The following is a 25,923-nucleotide window of genomic DNA, read 5'->3' on the forward strand; positions in this document are numbered from 1 at the left end:
CCCTCTGGGTATGGCTTCTGTAGAGGCTCAGAAATAGACAATGAGAACTATCCCCATAATGTATGAGGACACTTCCCTGTCCCTCTGGGTATGGCTTCTGCAGAGGCTCAGAAATAGACAATGAGAAGTGTCCCCATAATGTATGAGGTCTCTCTGTCTCCATCTAGGGTCCCGTTACTGCAAACTCAAAGACACAAGAGAGCTGGGAGCCAAGGCAGCAGGCAGTCATTCTAGGTGAGAAAACTTAGCTTCTTTTTAGGTGAAACCAGGATCACTTATCACTCAGCCCGCTTACCCAAGAGGCTCACAGCTGTCCGTGACCCTCTCTTTATTTGGTATCTTTCTGGGTCCCCTTGAACGTATACAGAGCAATAGACAAGCACCTTATGAAGTATTGTTTTTTAAAGTTCTCCAGAAAACATAATCAACCCCACTTGATTCAGAAGAAGGAAGTTAGAGGCAGGATGGAAATGTAACAGATAAAATAAAAGCAGTATTAGCAGCTAAACTTTATGGAATACTTTTTACAACCCAGGCACTGCCTAGTCACTTTATAAATACATTATCCCACTTAAACCTTTCAACAGCTCTAAGAGGCAGGTACTATTGTAATTCCCATTTTACAGATGAGATAAGTGAAGTTTGAAGATACCGGATAACTTGTTTAGGATTCTTGCCCATGTAGCTGACTGTAGAGTCAGTGCTCTCGGCCACCACAGGGCAGGACCGATAAAGTGTCCCAAAGGGAAAGCTGATGACCTCTGGTGGGACAGCTCTATAGGGTGCCCTGGAGATAGGACAAGCAAGAATGAGCTTATAGGAAAAGAGGAAAGGTGTGTGACAATGTTAAGAGCCTGGTTCTGTGAGGGGCATTTAACTTATTCTTGAGGATTAAGACATGACCACACAGTTATCTGGCTGGGCTATGCACTGGAAAGAATACAGACCTAGGTTTCAACCATGGCGCCACATTTGGATAAGTTAACTTAATCTCTTTGATCTTGATTGTCCACATCTGAAAATGGGGTTAATACGAGCGACACTGCAAATCTGTTAGAAGGATTAGATTTAATGTGGGCCAATCCAAGTACCTGAATGTAGTAACTAGGACATCATAGGTGCTAAGTCAATGGAAGCCATTGCTATCATTATTTCTCAATGCCTGGAATCAGGAGGATGAATAGGACCTTGATGGACCTTACAGAGACAAGCTAATGAATGATGACTAAGTACAGAAAGTGGGAAATACAGATGAAATAGAAAGCATTTTCATTTTGTACTGACGTTGTTTTCATAGGATTAAGTCTCTACCAATTAATATTAAATTGTAAATAATACCCAGTATTCCTGGAAACAGGTGAAACTATAATTAAAAATAATGCAGAAGGAAAAACATTCTCACCTCACAAAACATAGGCAACTTTTTGGCAAAATCCACCACTCTGGTAATTGCTGGTGTGATGATTTTTGTAAAATGGCTGAAGGCTTCCAAGTCAACCTTTCCACCTTCTGGGGCATTTACTATCGGTGCTTGTCCAATGTCTTCTGGCTAAGGAGGAGAAAAAAGAAAGATTTAAATGAGGAAGTTGAAGGGAGCTTTATTTATCATGGTTCTTATGCGGCAGAAAATCTCTTCTGAACTGACATCCTGTATGGCTTTCAGTTTTCACATCATTTGTTAACAATCACTATTTCTTTGAGCAAAGATATATGCCTTGGCCATTGCTTTAGTAGGCCCCCAGAGACAATGTTTACAGGACTGTTGCTGCAGAAAGAGAGAGAAAGAGAGAGAGAGAGAGAGAGAAGAAGGAGGAGGAGGAGGAGGGCAAGGGAGAGAGATAAGAGCAAGGAGAGGAATTTGGGGCTTGTTTCTGAATGCACACAGGGTGTATACTTAGGTAAGGTGACATAAATTCTAGGGGCTCTGGGATGGCATGCTCAGAGCACTGCACATGCTGATGTGTGTCTGTGTGTGGGAGGTGGATACAACGTGGGCAGTGATAGAGCAGAGGGTGGGCCCTAGCAAACGGTACCCTGTGGATTCTTGCTTCTGACCCAGCTATGGCTTGAAGCTCCCCTCTGTCCTATGGACTCCAGTTTGAGGTGGTCTCAGCTGAGGGTTGAGGGAGAAGATTGCTAGGCTGTCTACAGGAAATTTGGCAAAGCCTTGGGGCAGAATGACGAATTTACTAGTATTTAATGTCCCTAGGGCACCTCTCTGTTGTTTACTTGCTCAAGAACAATCCATGGCCTTGCTGCCCCAAGGGAAGTACAGCAGCATGGATGTCTGCCGACTTCTTCCCAAGCCCCTCCCCAGAGCAGATGGTGCAGAATCAACATTTTAGCAAGACTCCCAGGTGACTTATGTGCTTCCCAATGTCCATAGCCGCCATCTAAGTTTCTCACTCAGTGACCTCCCTGATGTGATCTGTGTTCATTTATCTCCTGCCGTCACCCAGTGCTTCCTTCAGGAAGAGTCTGCTCCACTTCTCCTCCTTGTCTTTGTGATAATCATAACCACCATTTATTTGTGGCCTACAAGTGAGCCGGCCGCTTCGCATACTACCCTGTCTCAAGTAGTTCTCATTCGAATCCTGATTTGCAGGTGAGCAAACCAGGGCTCAGAAAGGTTCAGAGCAAGCTGCTGAGGCCAGGCCTGCGATCTGAGCGACCCTGACTCCACACAGCAGTCTCCCCAGAGCTCCACCTCTCCCCCACCCCCACCACCCCCGCCTACTGCAGGGCTTTTACTCCTTGTGGACCTTTTGACAGGAGGGAGGGAACAGAATCTCTACTCCTCTTAACACGCTCTTTGTCAGCCTCTCCATCTGTCTCCCAGGAAGATGTGAATTGACCAAGGAGATCACAGAGACTCAGGCCCTACCCAGTGGTGGCCGCCTTTGCCTAGAGCCACAATAAATAGACAGGAAAAGGCCAGTTTCTTTCAGCACCCAGGGGCTTGGAGGGATAAAGGTGGGGGGATGGGAATGAGGAACTGGCACTGTGAGTGAGTTGAGCAAGACTGAATTCTTCACTTGCAGAGCAGTGAGGACACTGAGTGTAGTGAGACTAGCTTAACATAGTGGCCCCCAAATTTCACTGTGCATCAGTATCACTTGATTTCTGGGTCCCCTCCTCAGTGTATCTGATTCAGCAGGTCGGGGGTGGAGCCTGGGAACCTGCATTTGTAACAGGTTCCCAGGGTGTGCTGATGAAGCTGCTCTGGGCCCACTCTTTGAGAACCACTGAGTTAGCAGTAACCAACTCCAGCTTAGGGTAATCCAGTTCCCATGCTTCCTCCCACATATCTCCTGTTACTGCGCACATCACGTTCTTAGCAGGAGGAAAAGCAGATGATTCTTCTACTCCTCTTGGTGCCAGAGCACCAGGATCAACAGGAGCAGCCCAGGAGTCATGGTTATAGCCTCAGGGGAAGGTCTTAAAAACGTATTAATACATAACAAAGGCTGGCTGCAGTTAACTTTTTTTTTTTTTTTTTTTTTTGACTATCTGCAGTGTCCTGTTTATTTTTTTACTTTATTTTTTTGTTTATGTTGCTCACAGTGAGTGGATGAAACCTGGTTTTTGTCATGTTTTGTAATGATTGACAATGTTTTGGGGCAACTGTTGGCATAGCAAGCCCACGGAAGGCTGCTGTTCAGCCGGCTCTCTGGGTGCAGACAGAATTGATGATGTAATCATGTGTACAGCCTCCTTCTTCCCTCTTACCTAGATTGAGCTAAGGGAAAAGGTACTTCTGCTTCTTTGGGTAATGCTGCTCCCTGCAGCCTTCAGACATCCCTGCTCTTCTTTATAATTTCTTCTCATTCCTGAAACTGAGGCTCATCTCACTGACCTTGTCTACTTGACAAGTCTTTTATGAAGATCAACTGATGAATGTGGAGACACATTCAAAAAGGTAGAGAATTATATATATAAATTATAAATATGTAGGGTGAACATTTTTTAGAAATAAAAATAAAATTGAAAAGTGTAATAACATCGTTTTGGCCTGGTTGAATCTAAACATCTCTCAATGAATACTGATAGATCTAATCTGATGTATTTAAATGGCACTCAGTATCCTTTGAAATGTTGGTGGGTTAATACCAATGTTAATTATTTTCACTCAATTTGTGGGTGTGTGGGTTGTTTGAATTCCACTTGTGACATGTCTAAAGATTTGAAAAAAAAGAGAAAAAGTATGCAAGGAAATATGGCAATTTTAAGTAAAATTAAACCCCCAAATGTTACAACCTCACAAATTTTCTTTTGAAAATATATATCAAGGTAGAATAAAACATTTACTTTTAAGCCTCTGGATATTTAATGGCAAATAAAATTGCTAGAAGTAAAACTATAAACAAAGTAAAACCCTTCAATTTTATCATTAAAATTGTTTTCCATAATGGATCTTAGATACTGGAACAACAAAAAAGAATCTATCTATCTGTCTGTATATATCCATAAATTGACCTGAGTTACCATCTAGTTAATCAAGGTTGAGCAATAAAACACTGTTTGTTACTTCCCTGAAGATTTTTCACTTATAACGAAGATACAAAATTTTAAAAAATATTTGGAAGATGTTAAAAATAGAGTACAAATATTTGACATTAGTTGAACCTATTAGATATCTTATTACAGCTAATAGCCTTGTAAACTACTATAAGAAATACTTTTGCTCATATACACATATATATTTATGTGCCCAAGATCAAGCTCAGATACTGACGATAAGTTTCTAGCTTGCCTGTAGATTTGCCACTGTAGACCTGTAGGGAAAAGCCTGCTTTTTGCCTCTGTGGATCCAACTGCCTTAGCTAGCTCATGGTGGTACTTTCAACTCTTACTCTGACATCCTCTCTTTGCCCTAAATGGACCTCCTGAACTGGCCCAGCTGTCTTCTCTGTCTTCCCTACAACTTGCCTTACATTTTACCATTTCACTGCTGCCTTCTCCCCAGACTTTTGCTTTCTCCAAAGCCCCCACTTCTGTCTCTCATCTCTGTCTTTTCCAAATCCCATTTTTCTCTTCAAGACCCAACTCAAGTCCTAGCTTCTCCTAGATGTTTTCCCAGGTGACCTCAGTTTGAAATGATGTTTTCCTCATTCAAACACACATGGCGGCCCACAGCTATCACTCATATGGTATTTAGGCATTTATTACTATCACTTTTTATTGTAGTTATGTAGGTACACACCAAAGATGAATTTAAGCAGGTAGAGAATAAGTCTTACTTGTCTTTGCCTACAGTGTACAATGCATTGGGCCAAGCGGTGGAGGACAGAATGCTTGTTGGTTAAGTGATTAAATGAATGCATACTTATACCAATATTTATTGAGCAGGTACTGTGTGCCAGGCCTAGTTTTGGTGCTGAGGTTACAGCAATGACCAGTGTATCCTCAGGAAATGTGCATTGTAGTGAGGGAAGATAGATAGATAATAAATAAGAAACATATATTCATGGAGGAATTTGTGATAAGTCTGGAGGTGACATGATAATACGTACAGAGGCAGGAGAAAGGAAGGTCAGCCAAGGCCCCTTTGAAAAGTAATGTGTGGACTCTGACTTGAGAAATATCAGGGAGGTAGCCTTCCTTAGGGCCAGAGGAAGAACATGTAAGGCAGGGGGGAAAGCCAGTGTAAAGTCCAAGGCCAGAAAGGAGGCTCATGTGGTTAGAGCCCAGTGATGGCATGAAATGAGGGAGTGGAGGTAGGCAGGAGACCCGTGATGCTAGGTGTTGTGGACCATGGAGAGGAGATGGGCTTATTCTAAAGGCAATGGGGCATCTACTGAAGGGCTGTAAACAGGGTGTAGACATGACATGATGGTTACTGTGTGGAGAAGAGATGTGGGGAGCCAAAGGAAAAAACAGGCAGGCAAAAGCTGTGGTTTGAGCAGGCTGAAGCAGACTATGGGGGTGGCAGTAGAGATGGAGAGGCCTAGAGAATGCCAGTTAGATGTTGGCAGCTGAAAGCAGGGGCCAAAATGGACTGGCTGTGGGGTGCGGAATCCAGAATGATTTCTTGGGACAGTGAGGGTAGAAAGTGCAAAAGGAGAGATTCAGGTGTGTGCGCAGGGGTGACAGCAGCCCTCGCTCAGCATGGGTGAGGCTTGTATTATACAAATCGTGACCAACTGGCTTTCTGCTTTGACTATTTCATTAGCATCGTTCAAGGTAAGTAGGAAGTGCTGCCAGCTGACCTCTTTGCCGAGTCCTTGGCTCAGAGCCAAGGACTTCTTGGCTTGAAAAGGCAACTCTCTGGCACATGCAGAATGGAATGGGGCCAGATGGGACTCTCCCTTCTATACTTGTTCATAGGGTGTCTTCTTGTGTCTTTGCCAGGCTAAGCAGGAAGACCTGGGCAGATAATAAGTCAAGGTCCTTGGGCCATGGGATATGACTACAGCCTTACCCGTTTCCTGGGATGAGCAGAAATAAGATGGTGGCAGTGCGGGTGTGGTGGTGTTAAGGATGGCACATGTAGTAACCACTTATGTGGTTGCTAACAATATGCCAGGCAGTGTTAAGCCATTGGCATCTGTTGCTTTATGCCATTCAGCAAGGGGTAAGGCAACCGAGCCTTAGAAAGGTGAAATAACTTGCCCGAAGTCACACTTAAAAAAGCAACAGAGGCAAGCATGGAATTGGAACTGTCTGGTTCCAATGCCCATTCATGGAACTTCTAGATTATCCTGCGTTCTTCTGATGTGACTCTAATAACTTGGGCTGGTAGATGCCTTCCTGACACGATTGCACTTGTCCCCTGAGCTAGGCACACAGACCACATATGGCCCCATCACCCACCCTGTCTGACGCTTCTGCTTATGCCCCTTGTCTGAAGCTACCCCAGTAGAGTGTGTGAAATCAGGCAGTATCTCTGCCAGGGGAAGAGTAGAAAAGGGCTCCCCTGATCCTAAAGGTCACATTTTATACTTGAGTAGAGATTCACCCAAAGCTACAACTTGGCATGAAAACTAAGGGAGCAGAATAATGATACAATGTCAGCAGACAATAATAAGTGATGTCAGTAGACAAGATTGCTGCTGTCAGGGGCTGCTGCTGGAGGTCTAGAAGTGAGCTACCCTTGGTGGAGAGACCGCTTTCCCTTGTTTGGCATCAGATGCTGCTTGTTCTCTTCTGAGCCTGCCTCTGCTTTTCATCCTCACTGTCATCACACATGAATTGTTGGTGGTGAAATTAGGCATTTCTGTAGCCTCAGAGATTTGAGTATATTGGAGAAAACTAGAAAATTATATGATTTAAATGCTTTTGGGAGAAGCTTTAAAGAGTGGCTTTAGATTTATTATGAAAATCTTAATGGCTTTTGCAAAGTTCTTCATTTGCCAAAGACTCTAATTTTCTCAGACCCAAATATAGATTTAAAATCTAGACCAAATCACTGTGTTTTTTTTCTCTTTTCCTTCCCTCCCTCCCTTTCTTCCTTCCTTCCTTCCTTCCCTCCCTCCGTCCCTCCTTTCCTTCCTTCCTTCCTTCCTTCCTTCCTTCCTTCCTTCCTTCCTTCCTTCCTTCCCTCCCTCTTTCCTTCCTTCCTTCCTTCCTTCCTTCCCTCCCTCTTTCCTTCCTTCCTTCCTTCCCTCCCTCTTTCCTTTTTCCTTCCTTCCTTTCCTCCCTCTTTCCTTCCTTCCTTCCTTCCTTTCCTTCCTTCCTTCCTTCCTTCCCTCCCTCTCTCCTTCTTTCCTTCCTTCATTCCTTCTTTTCTCTTTCTTGCTTTGCTTGCTTTCTTTTTTTATTTTGAGACAGGGCTTTACTCTGTTTTCATTTAGCTCAGCCTCCTGAGTAGTGAGGACCACAAGTGAGCATCATCAAGCCTGGCTAAATTTGTTTATTTTTTGTAGAGATGGGGGTCTCCCTATGTTGCCCAGGCTGGACTTGCACTCCTGGGCTCAAGCAATCCACCCACCTTGGCCTCCCAAAGTGCTGGGATTACAGGCATGAGCCACTGTGCCCAGCCCTGTCTCTATTTCTGACTTGAATGCTGGTCTTAGAGTGAAAATGAGTCCTAGTCTTAGACTTAAAACTATTTCAGTAGTTCCTTTTAGGGAATAAGGTACTTACCCATTCTAGATAAATGAATACTTTTGGCTTTAATGACAACATGTAATGCCATATGACATATTTTTAAACTATTATTAACATGATAGGCCTCCTCAAATTCTTTTTCAGGACAAGATGGGACATCGATACATAAAAAATAAATAACATGTAGCAGTGTTGCAAGCACAGAAAAAGGGGTATCGGCACACAGGAGATGCAAATCCTAATGTGCAAAAGCCTGTTCGGTGCACAATAACTTTCAGCACATTAATATCATTTAGTGAAGCTGTCTTTAAGTAAAAATTCTTAATGTCCTTGCAGGACGAATTCACTACTCAAAAGAGTGAAATTTTCACCCTGAACATAAATACTCAGTTGGAGTCAGCTTTCTGCGAGGAGTATGTGTAATTATGTAAACTGGCTGAGACACAGGGCTTAACTGTACTGTCTCCAAGGATGGGTGAGTGGAACTGTATGTGCAAGTTTAACAAATATTGATTGAGTTCTGTTCTGGTTATTTATTGCTGTGTAACAAACTACCCCCCAACTTTGTGGCTTAAGACAGTGATTATTTATTTTCTTTCAGAGTTCTCGGGATTGATGGGCACGGCCAGGAGGTTCTCACTAGGGGGTCCTCATGCAGCTACCATCAAATGGCAGTAGAGGCTGGTGTCACATGAAGGCTTTTTACTCCCGTTTCTGGTCCCTGGGCTGGTTGGGAATTTCTCCTCCTGTGTGGCCTTTTTACATGGCTAGCTTGGGATTCCTCACTGCCTGGTGGTCTCAGAGTAGTTGGACTTCTTTTTTTTTTTTTTAAATACAGTATATAGCCAACTGCTATGAGAGACCAGGTAGCTTCTCTCCCCCAAGAGACTCAAGTGGAAACTGTAAGGCTTCTTATGACCCAACCTTAGAAGTAACTTCAGTTTCAATTCTGCCAAAATGCACTGTTTAAAGGCATCACATACCAGCCTAGATTCAAGGGGAGAGAGAGGAACAGACTCTACCCCTCTCTGGGAGACAATGGGCTCTGTATACAGGGAGGAGAAATAATGTGATGGCAGCCATCTTGGAGAAAAGCTACCACGTCTCATTCACACATAGCATAGATACTCAAGTGTGGAGGCTGAATGGAACACTGTCCTCCTGTGAGCAGATGCAGGGGTGTTCCCAGGCACAGGAGGGGACTGGCTGACAGAAATGAAGTTCACTGCAGAGACAGACAGGACAGTGGAGGAGTGCTGATCTCTCCCAGTAACCCTCTAGGGAAATATGACTTGGAGAAACTTATTTACATTTCAATCAAGAGGGACAATTTCTTGAATAGATTAAAGATCTAAAAAGATACATTTCATGTCAACCCTACAAGGAGAAGAAAACTCTCTTGTGCATGGGTAATCTCATGGTTCTGACAAAAAAACTAACGACAAATCATTCTGTACCATAGATTCTTTCCATAGATGGTCAGGCTGATGAACAGTTAGGAGCCTTTAAATGATCAGTGCAGACATCAAGACTGGTTCTAATGACTAGATATTGTGCTGTCTTTGCTGAAGAGACCACATAGCATGAAGATTTTTTGATTATATTTTGCTTTATAGGGTAGTTTCTCAGCTTCCAGACATAGCACAATGTCACCTCTTCAGAGATGCTTCTTCTGACCACCATGTTCAGAGAAATGAAGTCTGTCCCCACTTCCAGTTCAGGAACTCTTGGCCCCATCACACTGTTTACTACCTGCATTTATTTTGCTTGTTTAGCTCTTATTGTCTGTCTCCCTCTACAGGCATGTGGCTGACTTAGTCACTTCCTGGCCCATAGTAGTGGCTCAATAATTGCTTCTTAAATAAAAGAACAAATCTTTAAAGTCTGGAAAGAAGCACCTTAGTAACTACTGAAACTAGTTTAGTTAGACTACTGTCCATTCTCTATGGGGAGTAAAGACAATGAAAGTATAAAATTCCCAGGAGAAGTCCAGGATGTAGTTCAAATCTTCTACCTTACTTGGAATTCAGCTTGTCCACTACTTGAAATCAGGAGACAATGCCAGGCCTGGAAGTGGTTTCTGCAATGTCCATTTACGGCTGACACATTTGGGAGAAGGATGGATTTAGGTTTGCAATTAGGTAGGACTCTATCTTGTTATGCCCCGAGTGTATTGCATCAGAATTGGTCTATCAATCCAGAATTAGTGCTTGTGAATTTTCTGGTAGAAATACCAGGGTGGGGGTAAAGAGGCAAGATCAAGGGACTGAGAGGCTGCTCCTCTAAAGAGCTTGGATCTTTCAGAGGCTTTTTGGATTTGTGCAGGTGCCAAGATTGCATAGGGTAGTGAGCAGAGGCATAGGTCCTGGAGCTGGCTGCCTCCATCACCACTATTTACTAGTTGTGGGAGCTTGGGCAAGTTTCCTCAACTTCTCTGCCTTAGTTCTCTCTTCTGTAAAATGGAGATATTAACCACATCTACCTACAGGATTGGTATAGGAAGTTAACGAATGAAAAGCACTTAGAATAGTACCTGGCATATGGTAAAGGCCAGTTAAGTATTTGCTAACATTGCTGTTAGTGAAAGCCATCAACAAAGTGCTGGCACTATTGTTTCATTACAATGAAAGTAATTGTGTCAGTATAGATGAATTACGCCTAAGCTTTTTCTTCCCAAAACTTCCTTTAAGGTTGTTGTTACATTGCCTTAAGAAAAAGATCCACTATCTCATTGTAATGCGAATGTTGCGATACAAGGATAATTATACCAGTCTATCTTCTTGTTCAGATGGGGAAGTACTCTAAGGTGCCCTACGGACACAAATAAACCACAGAATATCTGTTGTCAGGCCTCAGGGAGGTACTTTAAAAGCGTTTTACATCATAAACTAAGAGCAGAGTCAGTCTCTGAGATGGTCCAGAACTAGTGGAGCAGGTAGTCTTTCCAACGAGATGGGTAGAGAGCCCAGACTTGGAACCAGAACATCAAGTTGGCTTTGGTGCCTGGCTTTTTAGCAGTGTGATCTTGGGCAAATGGCTAAGACCTTGGGCTTGATTTGCATGTTTGTAAAATGGGGGTAGAAATTCCAGCTTATCTCAAAGCACTACTAAGTCTTCATGAGAAAAGAATGGGAAGAACTTTCACAACTGGTAATTTTTATAAGAATACTAAACACCAATATCACAAGGGTCTGGAAGAGCTTTTTCCTCTACATATTCTTACCCACCAACCCTATCCCTACTTTCTCATTCCCACTCCCCTTCTCGACTGAAGCTCATTTAGCTTAAGTTAAAAATTTTTGACTTCTGTTGACATAAAAATATACTTGAGGTATGGGATACTTAATTCTAGTGGCCATTCTAAAGGGGATGTTTGGGATCAAATTTAGGGTGTGCACATACTGGGCATCTGAGGAAAGAAATGGATACACAGAGTAAAAGACGGCAGACTACGCATTTTACTGATTAGTTGGTCCAGGAGTGGCCTTTCTGATGGTGAAAGCAAACTGATATAATGTGGCCTAAGAAACTGCTTTAGAATTCAGCAAATCACAGAGTAGATGGTAGGAGTGGCCTTTATTCTCACACAGACCTAGACTCAAATCCTAGCTTTGCAAGTTCCGCAGCCTCTCAGAGCTACGGTTTTCCAGTCAGTAAAATGAGGCAATAACACCAGTGTCCCAAGGTGATGAGAACTGAATACGCTGAGGCAGAAAATGCTGGTGTGTAACTGATACCGCTCTGTGCAAGGAAACCTTACCAGGAATTTCCGTTTTTGCTTCCAGTGGCTGCCTTGGGCATTGGTCGCCACATGGGCTTCGGTGACTGTTTTGATGAGCTCCCATTCCTCGTCCGTGGGTTCTGGCTTGTGCCCAATGGACTTCTGCAGCTCTTCCCGCCGTCTCTTCTCCCGGTTCTCCTCTATCAGCTTCCTCTTGGCCAGCCTCTTGCTGTCATCCAGCACCACTGGGAGGAGGGGAAAGATGAGACAAGGCACGCAGATACTCCCAAGACACACAGCAGGCTGCCCTTCCGGGAGCCTCAAAGGTGGGATCACTGATGCACAGACGGCTCAGTGGGTCCTTAGGGTTGGGCCACAATGGGACATTTTCTCTTTCCACCAGCAAACTGCCATTGGCTAGTCTTGTTCAATGGGTCCCTAGAGCCAAACTCCCCATAGCTGGCCAGCTTTTCAAAACAAAGTCCCCAGAGAACCTAGACACTGCACACACCAGCTCCACAGAAGGTGATTCTAAAACAGAGCGAAGCAGAGAGAGGTGAAATCCATACTACCCACAGCATCACAGAGAAACCTGTCTAGCCAGTGATCTGGATTCACTCTGGGTTTCTGTCCTCCCTTCTTCCCCTAAAATGGCTCTTAGTAAGGAGACCTTCAGGTTAAAGTTATGGGAATAATTAAAAAAAATGTTATGGAGCAATAAGTAGGAGGCTCGTGATCCCTTTTTAGAGGAAAGGACCCCAATTCTTCATGGCTCCCTTAAGGGCTAATTGGAATGTGGCTGGGCCTCACCTGGGCCTCACAGCTACTCACTGTGCATTATTCTCTACCCGGTCCACTGGTCGTTAAAGAGCCCAGACTTTGGAATCTAGAAAGACTTGGGTTTGAATTCTGATATTATCACATTCTAGCTGTGTGACCTCTGGCAAGTTCCTTAGGTTCTCTGAGCTTTCATTTCTTCCTAAACAAAATGGGCTCAATAATATCCACTTCGCAGGGCATTCAGTGTGAGAATGCACTATATCAGTGTTCAGTAAATGCAGTCCTGAGTTCTACCATTTATGTGAAAGGAAAATCAGAAGGGCAGGTAACAAGGAACCTAGATTTCTGTGGTCAATTTCCAAAAATAAAACCAGTAACTATCAGTGGAATGGAAAGACTCAGGTTTTACATCGCAGAGTCGTAGTATTTTAGAGCTGGAAGGGAACTTAGAGATCATGTAGCCCTACTCTCTCTTTTCACAGAAAGAAGAAGAAATTGATCCAGAGAGGGCGTGACTTGCCTAAAGTCACATAGCAAGTTAATGGCAGGGCCAAGGCAAGACCCAGGACTCCTGACTCCAGTTCTATGACATCACTGTCCTAGAGTCATTTCTTGATGAAGGTGTGACCTGGTAAGAAAAGAAAAAAAGCAGACATCGCGAGAGAAGGAGAACCAAGGTGCCTAGCTAGTCCACCATTCAAATATTCTAATTTAAAGAGAATATTCAATTGCATACCATTTAGATTTGATTGGATTGTCAAAGTCATGTGAGCACTTACAAATGAGGAAAATATAAATGAGCCCTGTTAAGTCATTTTGGCTCAGTTACTAAAGGGAGAGGAGGAAGGGTAATAACACCCACAGCCGCTTCCCAAATGCTTCCGGTGTGCCAGGGACTGTTGCATTTGGTGGACATTATCTAATTTAATTTCAAAAACAACTCTACAAGGTAGGCAATGATTTCACAGAAGGAAAATCTCAGCTTAATTCCAAAGGTCACACAGCGAGTAAGTGACAAATCTGGGACCTGAACAGAAGTTTTTCTGATTAGAAAGCCTGAGCTCTTAGAATCCCTCACAAGCAAGTAAGGGGCACTCAAAATTTATTTCCATACAGTCTAGATTAACACTGCATTTTAAAACCCCATAGACACTCATATCTTAAACTTCTCAATAAAACACTGCAGTAGATATTCAACAATAACAGTCATAGTGGCATGTCTAAGCATTTGGCTCTAAGTCAATCATATTCACATATCCTTTCAGGCATATTGTCAGCAAGGGCTAAAGGCCTTTAAGAGATAAAGAACATACTCAGCCAGAGGTGGGGATTAACCCAGGATTTCCAGCCTAACACCCTAACATAACCTTCTTCCTTTTTAAAGATTCTCCATTCCTTCTTCTTTAATGGGCAAACCAGAACATTTCACAGATTTTTTTTTTTTTTTTCTCAGTGAAATAACTCTATTTCTCACATAAATGTAAGTGATGATTATTTCTTTCATCAGGAAAAATCCTCATTGTATTTTCTTTTTAATATTTTATCTTTCTTTTTCTTTTTAATTTTTAACTAACGGTTGGAATCTCTCACTGATGGGCAAAAAATTTATTCCAGTAGAAATCATTAATACTGATGCCTAGCAAAAGGGAGGCCACACATTCTGAATGACATGATTCTTATTTTTATGATTAGATTAATTAAAATGACTGGTGTAAATCCCTCAAACAGTGTGGGGAGAAGAGACCCCAAGGGCTAATCTCACCACCATATGCTGTAGCACTTTGAAAACTGGGTAGGAAGACTTCAGCTCGGAATGTCTTTATTGCTAAAAATATGACAAACAACCAACTGCAAGATGACTCATGGAATAGCACTCAAATTCGCATTCTTCGGAAATTTCTGAACACGATGTTTTCTGTCAGCACCCCAGCTCCAAAAATGTCCATAAAATAAATTCCTCTCTTTGCTCTTGGAAAAATATTAGGATTAGTCCCTGAGGCTCTACACCATTTGAACACCGTGTATAGAATGATGCCTTATCAAGGTAAATGGACCAGACCTCTCATTTGTAATCTCTGTCTCAAACAGTGTTGCTAACAACTAGGCCTGCAAATGTGATAGAGAAAATTTAATCGCATTTCCTTCTCCATCATCCATACTTTGAGAGTTAGGAGGTGATACGACAGAGTAGGATGGAAACCATCAGCAATGGCTCCCACCTCCCTTTCAGAGCAAGCCTGGATGTGGGGCCTGAGGGGTATATGTGAAAGCAAGGTATTCCCTTCTCTGTCCACATGGATTCCTGCTTTCTTTTCTGCCCAGTTGATCTCCTTGAACCAAACTCTTTCCTAATCAACATTCCTTGAATATGAAGCAAATGAAGATCTACTTACAATCTGTTGCCATGCCAACATAGATGCATTTCTTAAAGCGACATTCCTGGCACTGATTTCGCGTGACTTTGTCTATGACACATTTTCCTTCATATTTACAGGAATAGGATGGATGGAGATTTTTCTGAATGGTTCTTCTAAAGAAACCCTATATGGAAAAGAAAGACCCAAGACAACAGTTTCATATTTTCTAGAAATCAATGATTCTGGAATTTTGTGTCCATATAACTATGAGATGAATTGTTTTGGACCTTAACCTGTTTCTGGGCCTCTAGCTCTACATATTCAAATATAAGACAGTTGGCCCAAAAAGATCTAGAGAGTTCTAAATATGAGCTGATGATGCCACAGGACTATAGGGTCAACACCTTTTTGGTATTTATTCGAGGAAAAGAGGCTAGGAGGAACATGTAGTGCTTGTTTTTATTTTTTTCTGAATATTGAATATATAAGTAAATTATATTATTATATTTCATAGAGTGATATAATTGTGTGGCTAAATTAAGCTATGATGAGCTTTGCTACTTTATGCTGGGAAATAAGAGAGCTCCAAGACCAAGAGGAAAGTGAGAAAAATGAAAAAGAGATGGATATGTACAATACTTGATTAATTAACAATCTAATAATTTAGTAATTAAACAGATGTACTAGCTGGCTTCACAGATTAAGTTGAATACTTGTTTTTGACTCTTGAGACAGCCATGATCAGCTCATTCAGCCTTTCAAGCAGTAGGACTCAGGGAGTAGAATATTCCAGGTTTTTTACCACGTTTTTCCTCGTAGCTTATTGCATTGAGGTTTTCCTTTTATAACAGTCTTTCTTTGATATCTGTAGATATACACCTACAGATTCAATGATTCTTCCTTTCGTAAGACATGAGAGAGCACCTCTGTAGCACCTGAGGACACTATTTAGTTCTAGGTTTGGGTGACTTAGGTAATATTCTCAAGACTGTGTAATACTGAAATTTTTCTGGACATGATCCTCAAGTTGAGGCAACTGTAATCTGTATTGCAGAAGTTAATAATGGCAGTGAGCACTTAGTGTGAGGGCACATTGCAAAGTGCTGTAGAAACATTCAATATCCTTCTGTCTTCCCTACAACCATATAAGGGAGGTGCTCTAAATATTTCCATGGTAGGGATTAAAAAAGTAAACCTCAGACAGGTTAAATCACTAGCCCAAATCACATGGTGAGAATATGCTGGAACTTGGGTAGGATGGAAACCACCCAGCAATGGCTCCCACCTCCCTTGCAATCCAGGAGTTGCACTCCCAATCTTATTTGTTTAACTGCTTATATGATGTATAATGAAGTAAATTTTACTGTGTTATTTAAATGTTTTAGATGAACAGATTATAAATAGTCCTGTCCCACCCACTTCTTAAAAAAAGTTCATTTTATCTGTTGGTAGAATAACAAGGCAAAATGAGTTTTTTTAAATGTAAAAAAATTAAAAAAAAATTTTTTTTTTGAGACAGAGTCTCACTCTGTCACCCAGGCTAGAGTGTAGTGGTGCAATCTCGACTCACTACAACCTCCGCCTCCAGGGTGCAAGTGATTCTCATATCTTAACATCCAGAGTAGCTGGGATCACAGGCATGCACCACCACACCTGGCTAATTTTTGTAATTTTAGTAGAGACGGGGTTTTGCCATGTTGGCCAGACTGGTCTTGAACTCCTAGCCTCAAGTGATAAATCCGCCTCTGCCTCCCAAAGCGCTGGGATTACAGGTGTGAGCCATCGCACTTGGCGGCAAAACAAGTTTTGATGGATGTTTTCTGCTAAGGCCTATAGGGGGCCTCTAATTTTGTTATACAAATGGTGGGACTGAGATATCAGTTGACCTAGATTCAGCCCAAATTTTTATCATCCTGCTTAATGTTCTTTGGCTTTGATTATGTACATATTCCCTATTGCATATTCCTCCCTCAGACACGAAAGCTCTTTCTTATTATGAAAAGGTCCAAGGTAGGATTTTATACTGGGCAAAGCAGAATAAAATGGATAAACATCAGGAATAACTGTGACTAGCAGATTTGATTCCGGGGTGTGTATGCAAATCCCTTATCATTCTTATCATTTCCATTGTTCAAGTTCTAACAGAAAACTGTCATATTATATTTGGGCTTTGTGTTCTTAAGCACTTGAGTCCATTAGTTTGAGTGACGTTGATATACTGTTATAAGTTTCGCTCAGTCACACACAGGGCAGCTGTTTGAGATATTAGCAATGTTTTCTTGGGAGTGCAGGGTGTGCAAATCTTGCCAAAGCATGAATGTCAGAGCACGCCACGAGAGTGAAAAACAAGCCTCCCTGCAAACCTCGCTTCTCTTTGTTACCCTCTGACCAAGGAGGGCGAAGGAGGGGGCTAAAGAAACCCAGAGATTCCTGGCAGGAAGATGTATGTCACAGACAGGGAGGAGAGGGGTAGGGTAGCAGGTCTCCTTTTGGAGGAAACAATTTCCTGGAGACGGAAATACCAAAGTCCAAGACATCCAGTGAGAATGCTGACTGCTTTCCAGGATAGGAAGATTGTTAGTGTATCTAAAGCTGGGGAGACCCTTGTCTCCCTCATACTCTGAGGCTGACTCATGTTCAGGGGTGGGGTTAGGGCAAGGAGTACATTGACCAGTAAGACCACGCTAAGCAGAGAATGAGGTGTGACACACATTTCTCCAAAAAGTTACTCGTGCACTTTTTATTGGAATGAATGAAATAATTTATACTTTGCTTATTTCCAAAAAAGAGTTGAGATGCCTAGCTCTGCTATTTGCTATGCATGTTTTCAGTGGCCTACTTCTGATGACTTTTCTTGGGCACTTCATGGACCAAATCCTTTTAAAGATGTTGGCCTTTCTTTTTTTTTTTTTTCCTTGATTTTTTTCTTGAAATGTTGGCCTTCCTTAAGTTACAATAAAGCATATTTTGATGTACAACAAGGAGCCACTTATTTGTGAAAACATAAGGATGCCAGGTCCCTTAATTCTAAAAAGTAATGGAAATTAACTCTTGGAAATGAACTTGAAGACATTTAAAACAGTCTACTTATTAAAAAAAAATTCTTTTAGAGGTGAGTTGACAAAAGAGATACCTGGGGAATAAATAAGGACATATATTTCATTGATGATGTGTTGGTGAGAAGAGGTCTTGCTTTTATATATCAATATCAGACATGTTTCTTTGCATTCTGAGAACGGTATCCATTTTTTAGTACTTTTAGAAAATGCACTGATAAATGCGAAAAGGAGATAACTCACTCTTTTAGTTCAGTATTCAGGCAGCTGTTAAAAAGCTTTGATTCTTCCTCTAAAAATAGTTTGGTGTGGGGCAGTATCAACATCCTTTCTACAAAAGATGCATAAAAACTTGCATATCACAATAGACAAGACATCTCCAAAAGATTTCACTGTTCTCAGTGTGAAAATAGGCAAAGTGGATTCTCTCCATACACATTGCAAGTATGGGGTAGAAATATTTTTAAATTACAGGTTTGAATGGACAATACAGGAAACAATCCTTTCATCTTTCACCACTCTTAAAAACTGTGTTTCATTTGAAAAACTCATTTCTTTTTTTTTTTTCTTTATTATTACTTTTTTTTTAGAGACAGGGTTTCACCATATTGGCCAGTCTGACCTCGAACTCCTGACCTCGTGATCCACCCACCTTGGCCTCCCAAAGTGCTGGGATTACAGGTGTGAGCCACTGTGCCCAGCCTTTGTCTTTTTCTAAGATGCTCTGTCATTATATTAAGTGATCTGCACAACTACCCTGGAAAGGCAACACTAGAAACAGGGTTCTGACCTGAGATAAAGGCATAGAGTCTGAAAAAAATCTAGATTTTGCTACACGACGACTTCTTTTAAGAAAACTTCAGCTTATTCAGGCCCTAAACATCCTGTGATCTAGGGGACACAGGCTAGTTGATTGCTTGATCATTCTGAAGGCATATGTGAGGCAGGGATATGGGTTAATAGGCTCAATTCTCTCTTTGTTTAAGTCAATCACTAATAATGTATTGTTCTCTGTAAGGCACATTCACTCTTCAGAGTCATTTTGGGGAATTAAGTATTAAATGGAATTTTCATTAGAATCTTTTTCTCAGAATTCAAAATTCCCCATTACACACTGGTTTAGAAGGACCTCAGTGCTGCAACTAAGGTGGGGAGAGTCTTATAAATTGGGGCTAATTTAGAGAAAAGGCCAGTTTGAATTATCAAACTTTTGGAATAAGAGTAGGTACCTAAAGCTATATAGTTTTATTACTTTCAAATCTAGCCAATATAAGTGAAATTTCAAGAGACTGCAAGGCTTTAATAAATAGCAGGACTTGTAATTAATTCATTAAATTCCCTAAGACATTATTTTCTTAGATGTAATGGCAACCTTTAGCCCAGTCCTTGTTAAAGAACTACAAATTCCAGATCAAAGGGGTCTGGATAAAGGAGAACATGTTGTACCACATTCCAGAAAACAGTCTTGTAACCTTAGAAATTACCTCTTTCCAATGGAATTATTATCTCAACATTTTTAGCAGGCTTCTCCTAAATGTTTCCTAATTTCACGTATAAAACACAGGGAATTTGCATGGAAAATCTTTCATTAGGGAAAAGGAAACACTTTAATTTGAAACTGAGCTAACACTGATTTTGGGCCTTATAGGGCAAGGGCAGGATCAAAGAGGGGCAGTTGGAGAAGGGGAAGAAGAGGAGAAGAGTTAAGGTGGATGAGAGAGGAGGGGAGGTGAAATGTTTTATACGTTTTAATACAATTTTTGCCTTAGGGTTTATATCTTGTGATAATTTAGTTTTAAAAATGAAAGGTAAAAAAGACCAGGTATTTAACAAGTAAACAATTTTAAAGGTCCTTCTCTGACTTTAAATACTTCCTTATTTATGAAACATTAGCTGAACAAACAGTAAATGAAGCACTGGGTCAAGCTTTTTTCTTTATGGTAGACTTTATTTTCAAGGCTAGGTTGTTGGACCAAAAGATATTTTCCAGAAACCTTATCTCAATTTTGTTGATGAAGTCTTGTATGCAGGCCAATTTACGCTGGTTTCAGGAAGTGAAAGGACTGTTGATCACTGGTATATTCTTGTCAAGTATTTCCTGCAGATAGGACTGCAGAGCGTAAAATTAGCTGATGGATGACCAGAATCTACTTATTGACTGCAGGCTGTGCAAAAAGCCAATTTGGATAATTTCAGAACATAACTGAATCAAAGCAGCCTCAAATCAAGTAGCCTCAAAGATATTCCCTACTGGAACCCTTGAAAATGAGCATATTCACATAGACTACAGTGGAAAAAAGCCTATGGTAGAGCAAACTCAGTCTCCTCCAACATTGCAGATTAAACAAGAGGAGAAACAGTCATTTCTCAAGAGGACAACATGTTAAATAGGACCTATGCTTTTTAAACCCAAAGAAAGAGTTTTATTAATTTCTTTTTATTGATTCCTTTCTGTTTTAAAAACACTTGCAGAAGTAATGAAACCAGATATCACTCTCATTTAGTTATTTATGATTTGGAAAAAAATTCAGTTCTTGAACACATCAAAAATGAAGAACACAACCAGACACCTGGATGATGGCAGGCCATGGATGTTAGAATTTGGTTTTAATTTGAACTTAAACTTAACATCGCATTCTGGAAGAGCACTGGGAGGGGACTGGAGCCTGGCTAACCTCCATGCTCGTGGACCCAGGGCAATTACCTTGCAGCCTTCACACGTGATACAGCGGTAGTGATACCCAGTGGCTTTGTCACCACACACTACACAGAGCTCGTCCTTGTCTAAGTAACTGGGGATGTACCCTGTGAAGGAAATAAAAGGAGGAATATTAAAAAATCATATGTTAACATCAAAGACACACGATAGCTAAGGTTGCAAAGCCAGAGACAAAATTGGTTTGCCAGGAAGCTATAATGACAAAAAAAAGATTTAATGAAACCAAGCAGTAAGAATCTTACGCTTGTAGAGTTAACGTAGGCCCAGGATTTCAGAATGCCTTAGAAATAGCTCACATCTGCAATCCCAGCACTTTGGGAAGCCGAGGCAGGGGGATTACCTGAGGCCAAGAGTTTGAGGCCAGCCTGGCCAACACGATGAAACCCTGTCTCTACTAAAAATACAAAGAATTAGCTGGGTATAGTGGCGGGTACCTGTAGTCCCAGCTACTCAGGAAGCTGAGGCAAGAGAATCACTTGAACCTCGGAGGCAGAGGTTGCAGTGACCTCTGTGTCATTGTACTCCAGCCTGGGTGACAAGAGTAAAACTCCACCTCAAAAAACAGAAATAGCTGTGATCACTTGCTGTGCAGGTGGGAATGGCAGGAAGGCTGCAGAGCCAATGACTCAAGCAGAGAGGCCAGGATTTGAGCACTTTGAGTTCTAGATAACACATCTCTTTACAAGGCTGACTTCAAAGCCTGTTTTCAAAAGATTTGATCCACTTTGGAATCATAGTACCATGCAATAAATTCAGAAAACTTTATAGCTGGAGAGGTCCTGGGAGAAAAGACGATGAAGTACTTGTAAGGTGAAGAAACAGGCCTGCAGAGGTTTGGCCTTCCTCAGGGACACACTGGAAATTACCAGCAGGACTAAAACCCTGGTCTTTTAACTTCCAGCCCTCCAGTATAATATGCTGTCTTTTTCTAAAAATAGAGAGTTAACTTTAAGTAGAATGAATTTTGCCACCTAAAAAAATTAGGTAAACTTGTGATATTATGATATGCAATCCAAAAACACTTGGTAGTGTGGAATGACAGAGGTTTTGTTTATTAAGAAAAAAGGAAACTCCAACCATGATAACTCTCTCTTTTAGTGGTCAATTAATTTATTAGTTTAAATTCCTTGACCAAGGATGCTAAAAAGCACAAAAGCAGAAGCCTCCTGTTTCCCTCCTGTCTTTACTCCTTCCTCTTCCTGTGGAGTGGATGCTCAGACATAGATGCTGATTCAGGAGGGCAGGTTCAGTCTCCCCTGTATCAGTGGTTTACCATAGAAGCACACAGCTTCACATAAGACCAAACAATCAAAAGGAGGCAGGATTGGTTGGGATGTGAAGAAGGAAGAGACTGAGTAACAATCCTTTCTCCTTATCATAGTCTTTACAAAGTTTTTTTGACTCAGTAAACTCTTTTTGGTTTCAGTAAATGTTAGCTAGGTTGAAATGACTGATGCCTTACTGTGTATTTTACCATGACATTTCTAGACCTTTTATTAAACTAGGTCACTGAAGTATTGCTTTTCAGAAAAAAAAGCCATTATGGAAACAGAATAAAATGAATCCATTTCATAATTTCTTAGACATTATTTTGCTCATACTTTAATTTGGAAAAATTTTCCTTCTTGGGAGGCAGATACATGACTTGAAAGTGAGGTTTAGTAATGTATAGGATTATATTTTTAAATATCACAGCTTTTCTTAGTTTACTTTTGCATCATGCAAACCATGATTCATCTGTTGAGTTCACTGCAAGGGTTTCAAACTCTCCTCAGTAATTTTTAAAAAGGGAATTTTGGGAAGGATCTGGGCAGGGAAAAAAGGGAACCAGAATGCTTTGTGTGTTCATACAATCATATATCTATGAACTCAGAAAACATTTATTTAGCATCCACATGTGCTTAGTATTGTGCTAGGTGCTGAGAATATAAAAATGAGTAAGACATGGTTTCTTCTTTTGGAAACTCATAAGCTGAGTTCTGTTTCTATAGCCTCGGTCATTCCTCAATGAGAAAAAGAGAGGTGAAAATGAAGGGAAGAATATGAAAAGATGCTCTACATCATTGCAGGGAAATGTAAATCAAAACCACAATGAGATACCACTTTACATTCACTAGTATGGTTTTAACAAAAATGGCAGACAGTAACAAGTGTTGGTAAGGAGGTGTGCTCATGTGCTTTTGTATGCATATAAAGACCTACTAATGAAACACAAAGTAACTTTTGAACCACAAAGTAACTCAATTAGGAAAACAGGCACCTTCCTGGTAAAGGCAGATGGAATATACAGATCCATACTGTCAGGAAAACTACATCTTGACCTCTTATACCTCAAGGTTATATACAATTAATCCAACAGAATAAAGACTTCCAAGTTCTTGGTATCAAGTACAGAATGCAGAGATAAGGGAAAAAGAAGTACAGGTCATTTCTGTCTAATCTCAGGTATGAGAACTAATTGTAATACAGTTGAACACTGTTGTACTTGTGGGACATGACTTGGGAGGAGTCACAACAAGTTGTCCAAGAACATGAACCAGAGTTGGGAAGACGCAGGTAGTTCCTGCCCCTCTTAGTCCCCTACCCTATCTCACCAGACCTCCTGGCTTTAGCTTTTGGCATTGGCAGCCAGACACTGAAGATTTCTTCCTACCTGTAGTTCAACAATTTATGTAGACGGTCTTTAAGGCTCTTGTGGAATCCAACAATAATTCAGTCAGTGACTGGAATGGACCTCCTTTCATTTACTGACTGCCAGACTGAGAGGTGGTGTGCTTTACTCTCTTATTTCTCTTAGATTATCTTCTTCATGGGTGGAGGGGGTTAAATGTCTTTAGTTACATAATCGAACCTTCTACAGAAACATCTACTTAAGTTGGAGGCAGTTGCTTACATGATCATACTAGTTTCATTTCAAGAGATGACATATTCTTATCATATCTTTCTTTCTTTTCTTTAAAATATTAACTGTGAACCATCTTATTTATTCAAAACAGTCCCCACAGGCAATGATACATCAATCATTATGCCTAAGTCCATTATTCTTCATTAAATAACTTCCGTCAGGGAATAACATCCCACACATAGTGCTAGGTAGGTGAGGATTCTAAGATTGCTGAACATGATTGACAACATTATATACTAACCAATTCTCCTAGGCAACGTAACCATTTCTTGCTGTTGTACTTAAGTGCCTCCATCATTTTCCTTTGTCATACTCACCAAATGAGTTACACAATGGCCAATATACCAAACTAAGAAAATGCACAAGTATCATTAGTTTTGTTGCCAAGAGTGGACATTAATGGGTGTGATAATGTCAGTGTTGAGTTCTGCCTAGAAACAAATAGACACAATCCTGGAAGCTACAGCTGTTCATCTGAGAAACCGCATCTGCTAGTTGTCCCAGGTGACTGCTAAAGAAGCCTGGTCAATAACCCTCCAGAAAAAATTAAGTCCCATGACAATATACGGTAGTTCAAAAATGATATATTTCCCCCAGCTCTTGTCTGCTCAGATGTATTATTTTTCAGATTAATACATTATGCTGCCACTTTATCAAGCATATTTTTATAAAAGCAAACTCCATCTGTTTGTTCAACAAAGGACTTGAGATTTTTTCAGTTGACATTTGGCAACGTCTGGTTAATTGCTAAGTATTATCTTGCATATCTTGCAGTTAATGCTATTTAAAAAAATGTTCTCTGCGGGACTTGGTGTGTAGAAGGGGAAATTTTTGTACATTTGCACTGCAAATCATGCAACAGGTAGTAAGCTTGGCTTCTTGGTTGAAAACAGATTCAGTGCCTTCTTCCCTATGGGCAAATCAGAAGACTGGCTAGCTTAATTCTTTTGAGTGAATTATAAGAGCATCTCACGTCCTAGGAGGAGAAACACTGGTTCCTCTTGTCACCTTGGTAGATACATGGCCCTTAGGGAATAGAATATGAAGCAGATTAATCTTGAGGGTAGATCTAAAACAAAAGGTGCCGCCAAGGAGAGTACATGTAGCAGCAAGTGAGAAGAGCTGAGTTCAGAGATCTTTTCCAAACTGCGAATCTTACCGTCTGTATAAGACCACTTGCCTAGCAGAACCAGTCCTGGCATCTTAAGGGAGGGGCTGTGATTTTGTGGTAGGGGGAAATACTTTGGGTAGCTCAGAGAAGTTAAGAAGTTCCATGTTGCTGATTCATCTTGTGGAACTATCAACTCAGAGCCATCAAGGACCTGAAGTGGCTTGGGACAGGATGGAGGATGAGACTATATTTTATCACCCTTCAGGGAGCAAAGTCACTAGCATGCTTAGTCATTTTTCTGATTTTTTACTGAGCCTCCTCAGTTCTTCCTGCAGCTCAGATACTTCTGATTTAAGCTTTTTTCCCCACCGGCACCTTCTCTGTATCATTTCTTTATATACTTAAAAACCTTGAAAGGCTTATCCTTTAGCCTTTCCCCAATATACTAATCCTGATTCTTTTTATATTTAATTCTTGGCATTAGGTACCAAGCTCTATACCATGTTAATCTTTAACCCTGTGATAGACACTACATTAAATTAAATCACCCATTCATCCATTTGTTTAACAGCATGTACGGGTGTACTGTGTGGGAGACACTTGGTACAAAGTTGAAACAGCATTAACTTTGAGGCCTTTTCTCATTGCTGCCTGCAAATCCTCAGCAGAGCTGCCCAAGGGGCTCTCATTTCACAAAATCTTTCCTCAGAACAGCCATTGTTTTCCCACCCTCCCTACCCCCATTTGGGATCTTGGAGTCTCTTTCTTTACATTTTGCCCTCTGGCTGGCTGGGCCCTGGTGCTGCAGGACAGCAGACAATGGCTTGCCAGGCTTTGGACTCAGAAGCACTGGTGGGTGGAGGATGGGCGAGCAGAAGAGGACCAAGTAGAGGTGTCAATCTAGAAAAGGGGATGAGGACCTGATGCCAAGGGACCCTGAATTCTCACTGGAGGCTTTAGTGCACAAAAAGGGATGACAAAAGTTTTGGATTATTTCTTCTGACTTAAGAATTCCTGAAACTAAAACATTTTTTAATTAAAATTTTTTCCCACTTTTATTTTTTTGGACAGGGTCTCACTCTGTCACCTGGGCTGGAGTGCAGTGGCATGACCATGGCTCACTTTAGCCTTGAACTCCTGGGCTCAAGCAGTCCTCCCACCTCAGCTTCCTGAGTAGCTGGAACTATAGGTGCACGGCCACCACACCTGGCTAATTTTTAAGTTT

The 25,923-nt window shown here is 41.2% G+C and overlaps 1 protein-coding gene across 6 annotated transcripts in view; it reads right to left on the minus strand.

Annotated features, from left to right (window-relative positions):
* The window catches only part of THRB (thyroid hormone receptor beta), a 375,781-nt gene that overhangs the window by 13,605 nt on the left and 336,253 nt on the right, over nucleotides 1–25,923 (minus strand). For all 6 annotated transcript variants that reach the window (XM_032267857.1, XM_032267848.1, XM_032267841.1 and 3 more), the window contains 4 exons: nucleotides 20,668–20,768; nucleotides 14,944–15,091; nucleotides 11,810–12,015; nucleotides 1,403–1,549 (listed from right to left, as the gene is read on the minus strand). In XM_032267857.1, coding sequence (XP_032123748.1) covers nucleotides 1,403–1,549; nucleotides 11,810–12,015; nucleotides 14,944–15,091; nucleotides 20,668–20,768 — 602 coding nt within the window. The remainder of the gene's footprint in view (nucleotides 1–1,402; nucleotides 1,550–11,809; nucleotides 12,016–14,943; nucleotides 15,092–20,667; nucleotides 20,769–25,923) is intronic.

The sequence above is a fragment of the Sapajus apella genome, unplaced genomic scaffold (genome assembly GCF_009761245.1).
Source record: "Sapajus apella isolate SASKATOON/1434 unplaced genomic scaffold, GSC_monkey_1.0 scaffold4, whole genome shotgun sequence".
NCBI classification, from domain to species: domain Eukaryota; kingdom Metazoa; phylum Chordata; class Mammalia; order Primates; family Cebidae; genus Sapajus; species Sapajus apella.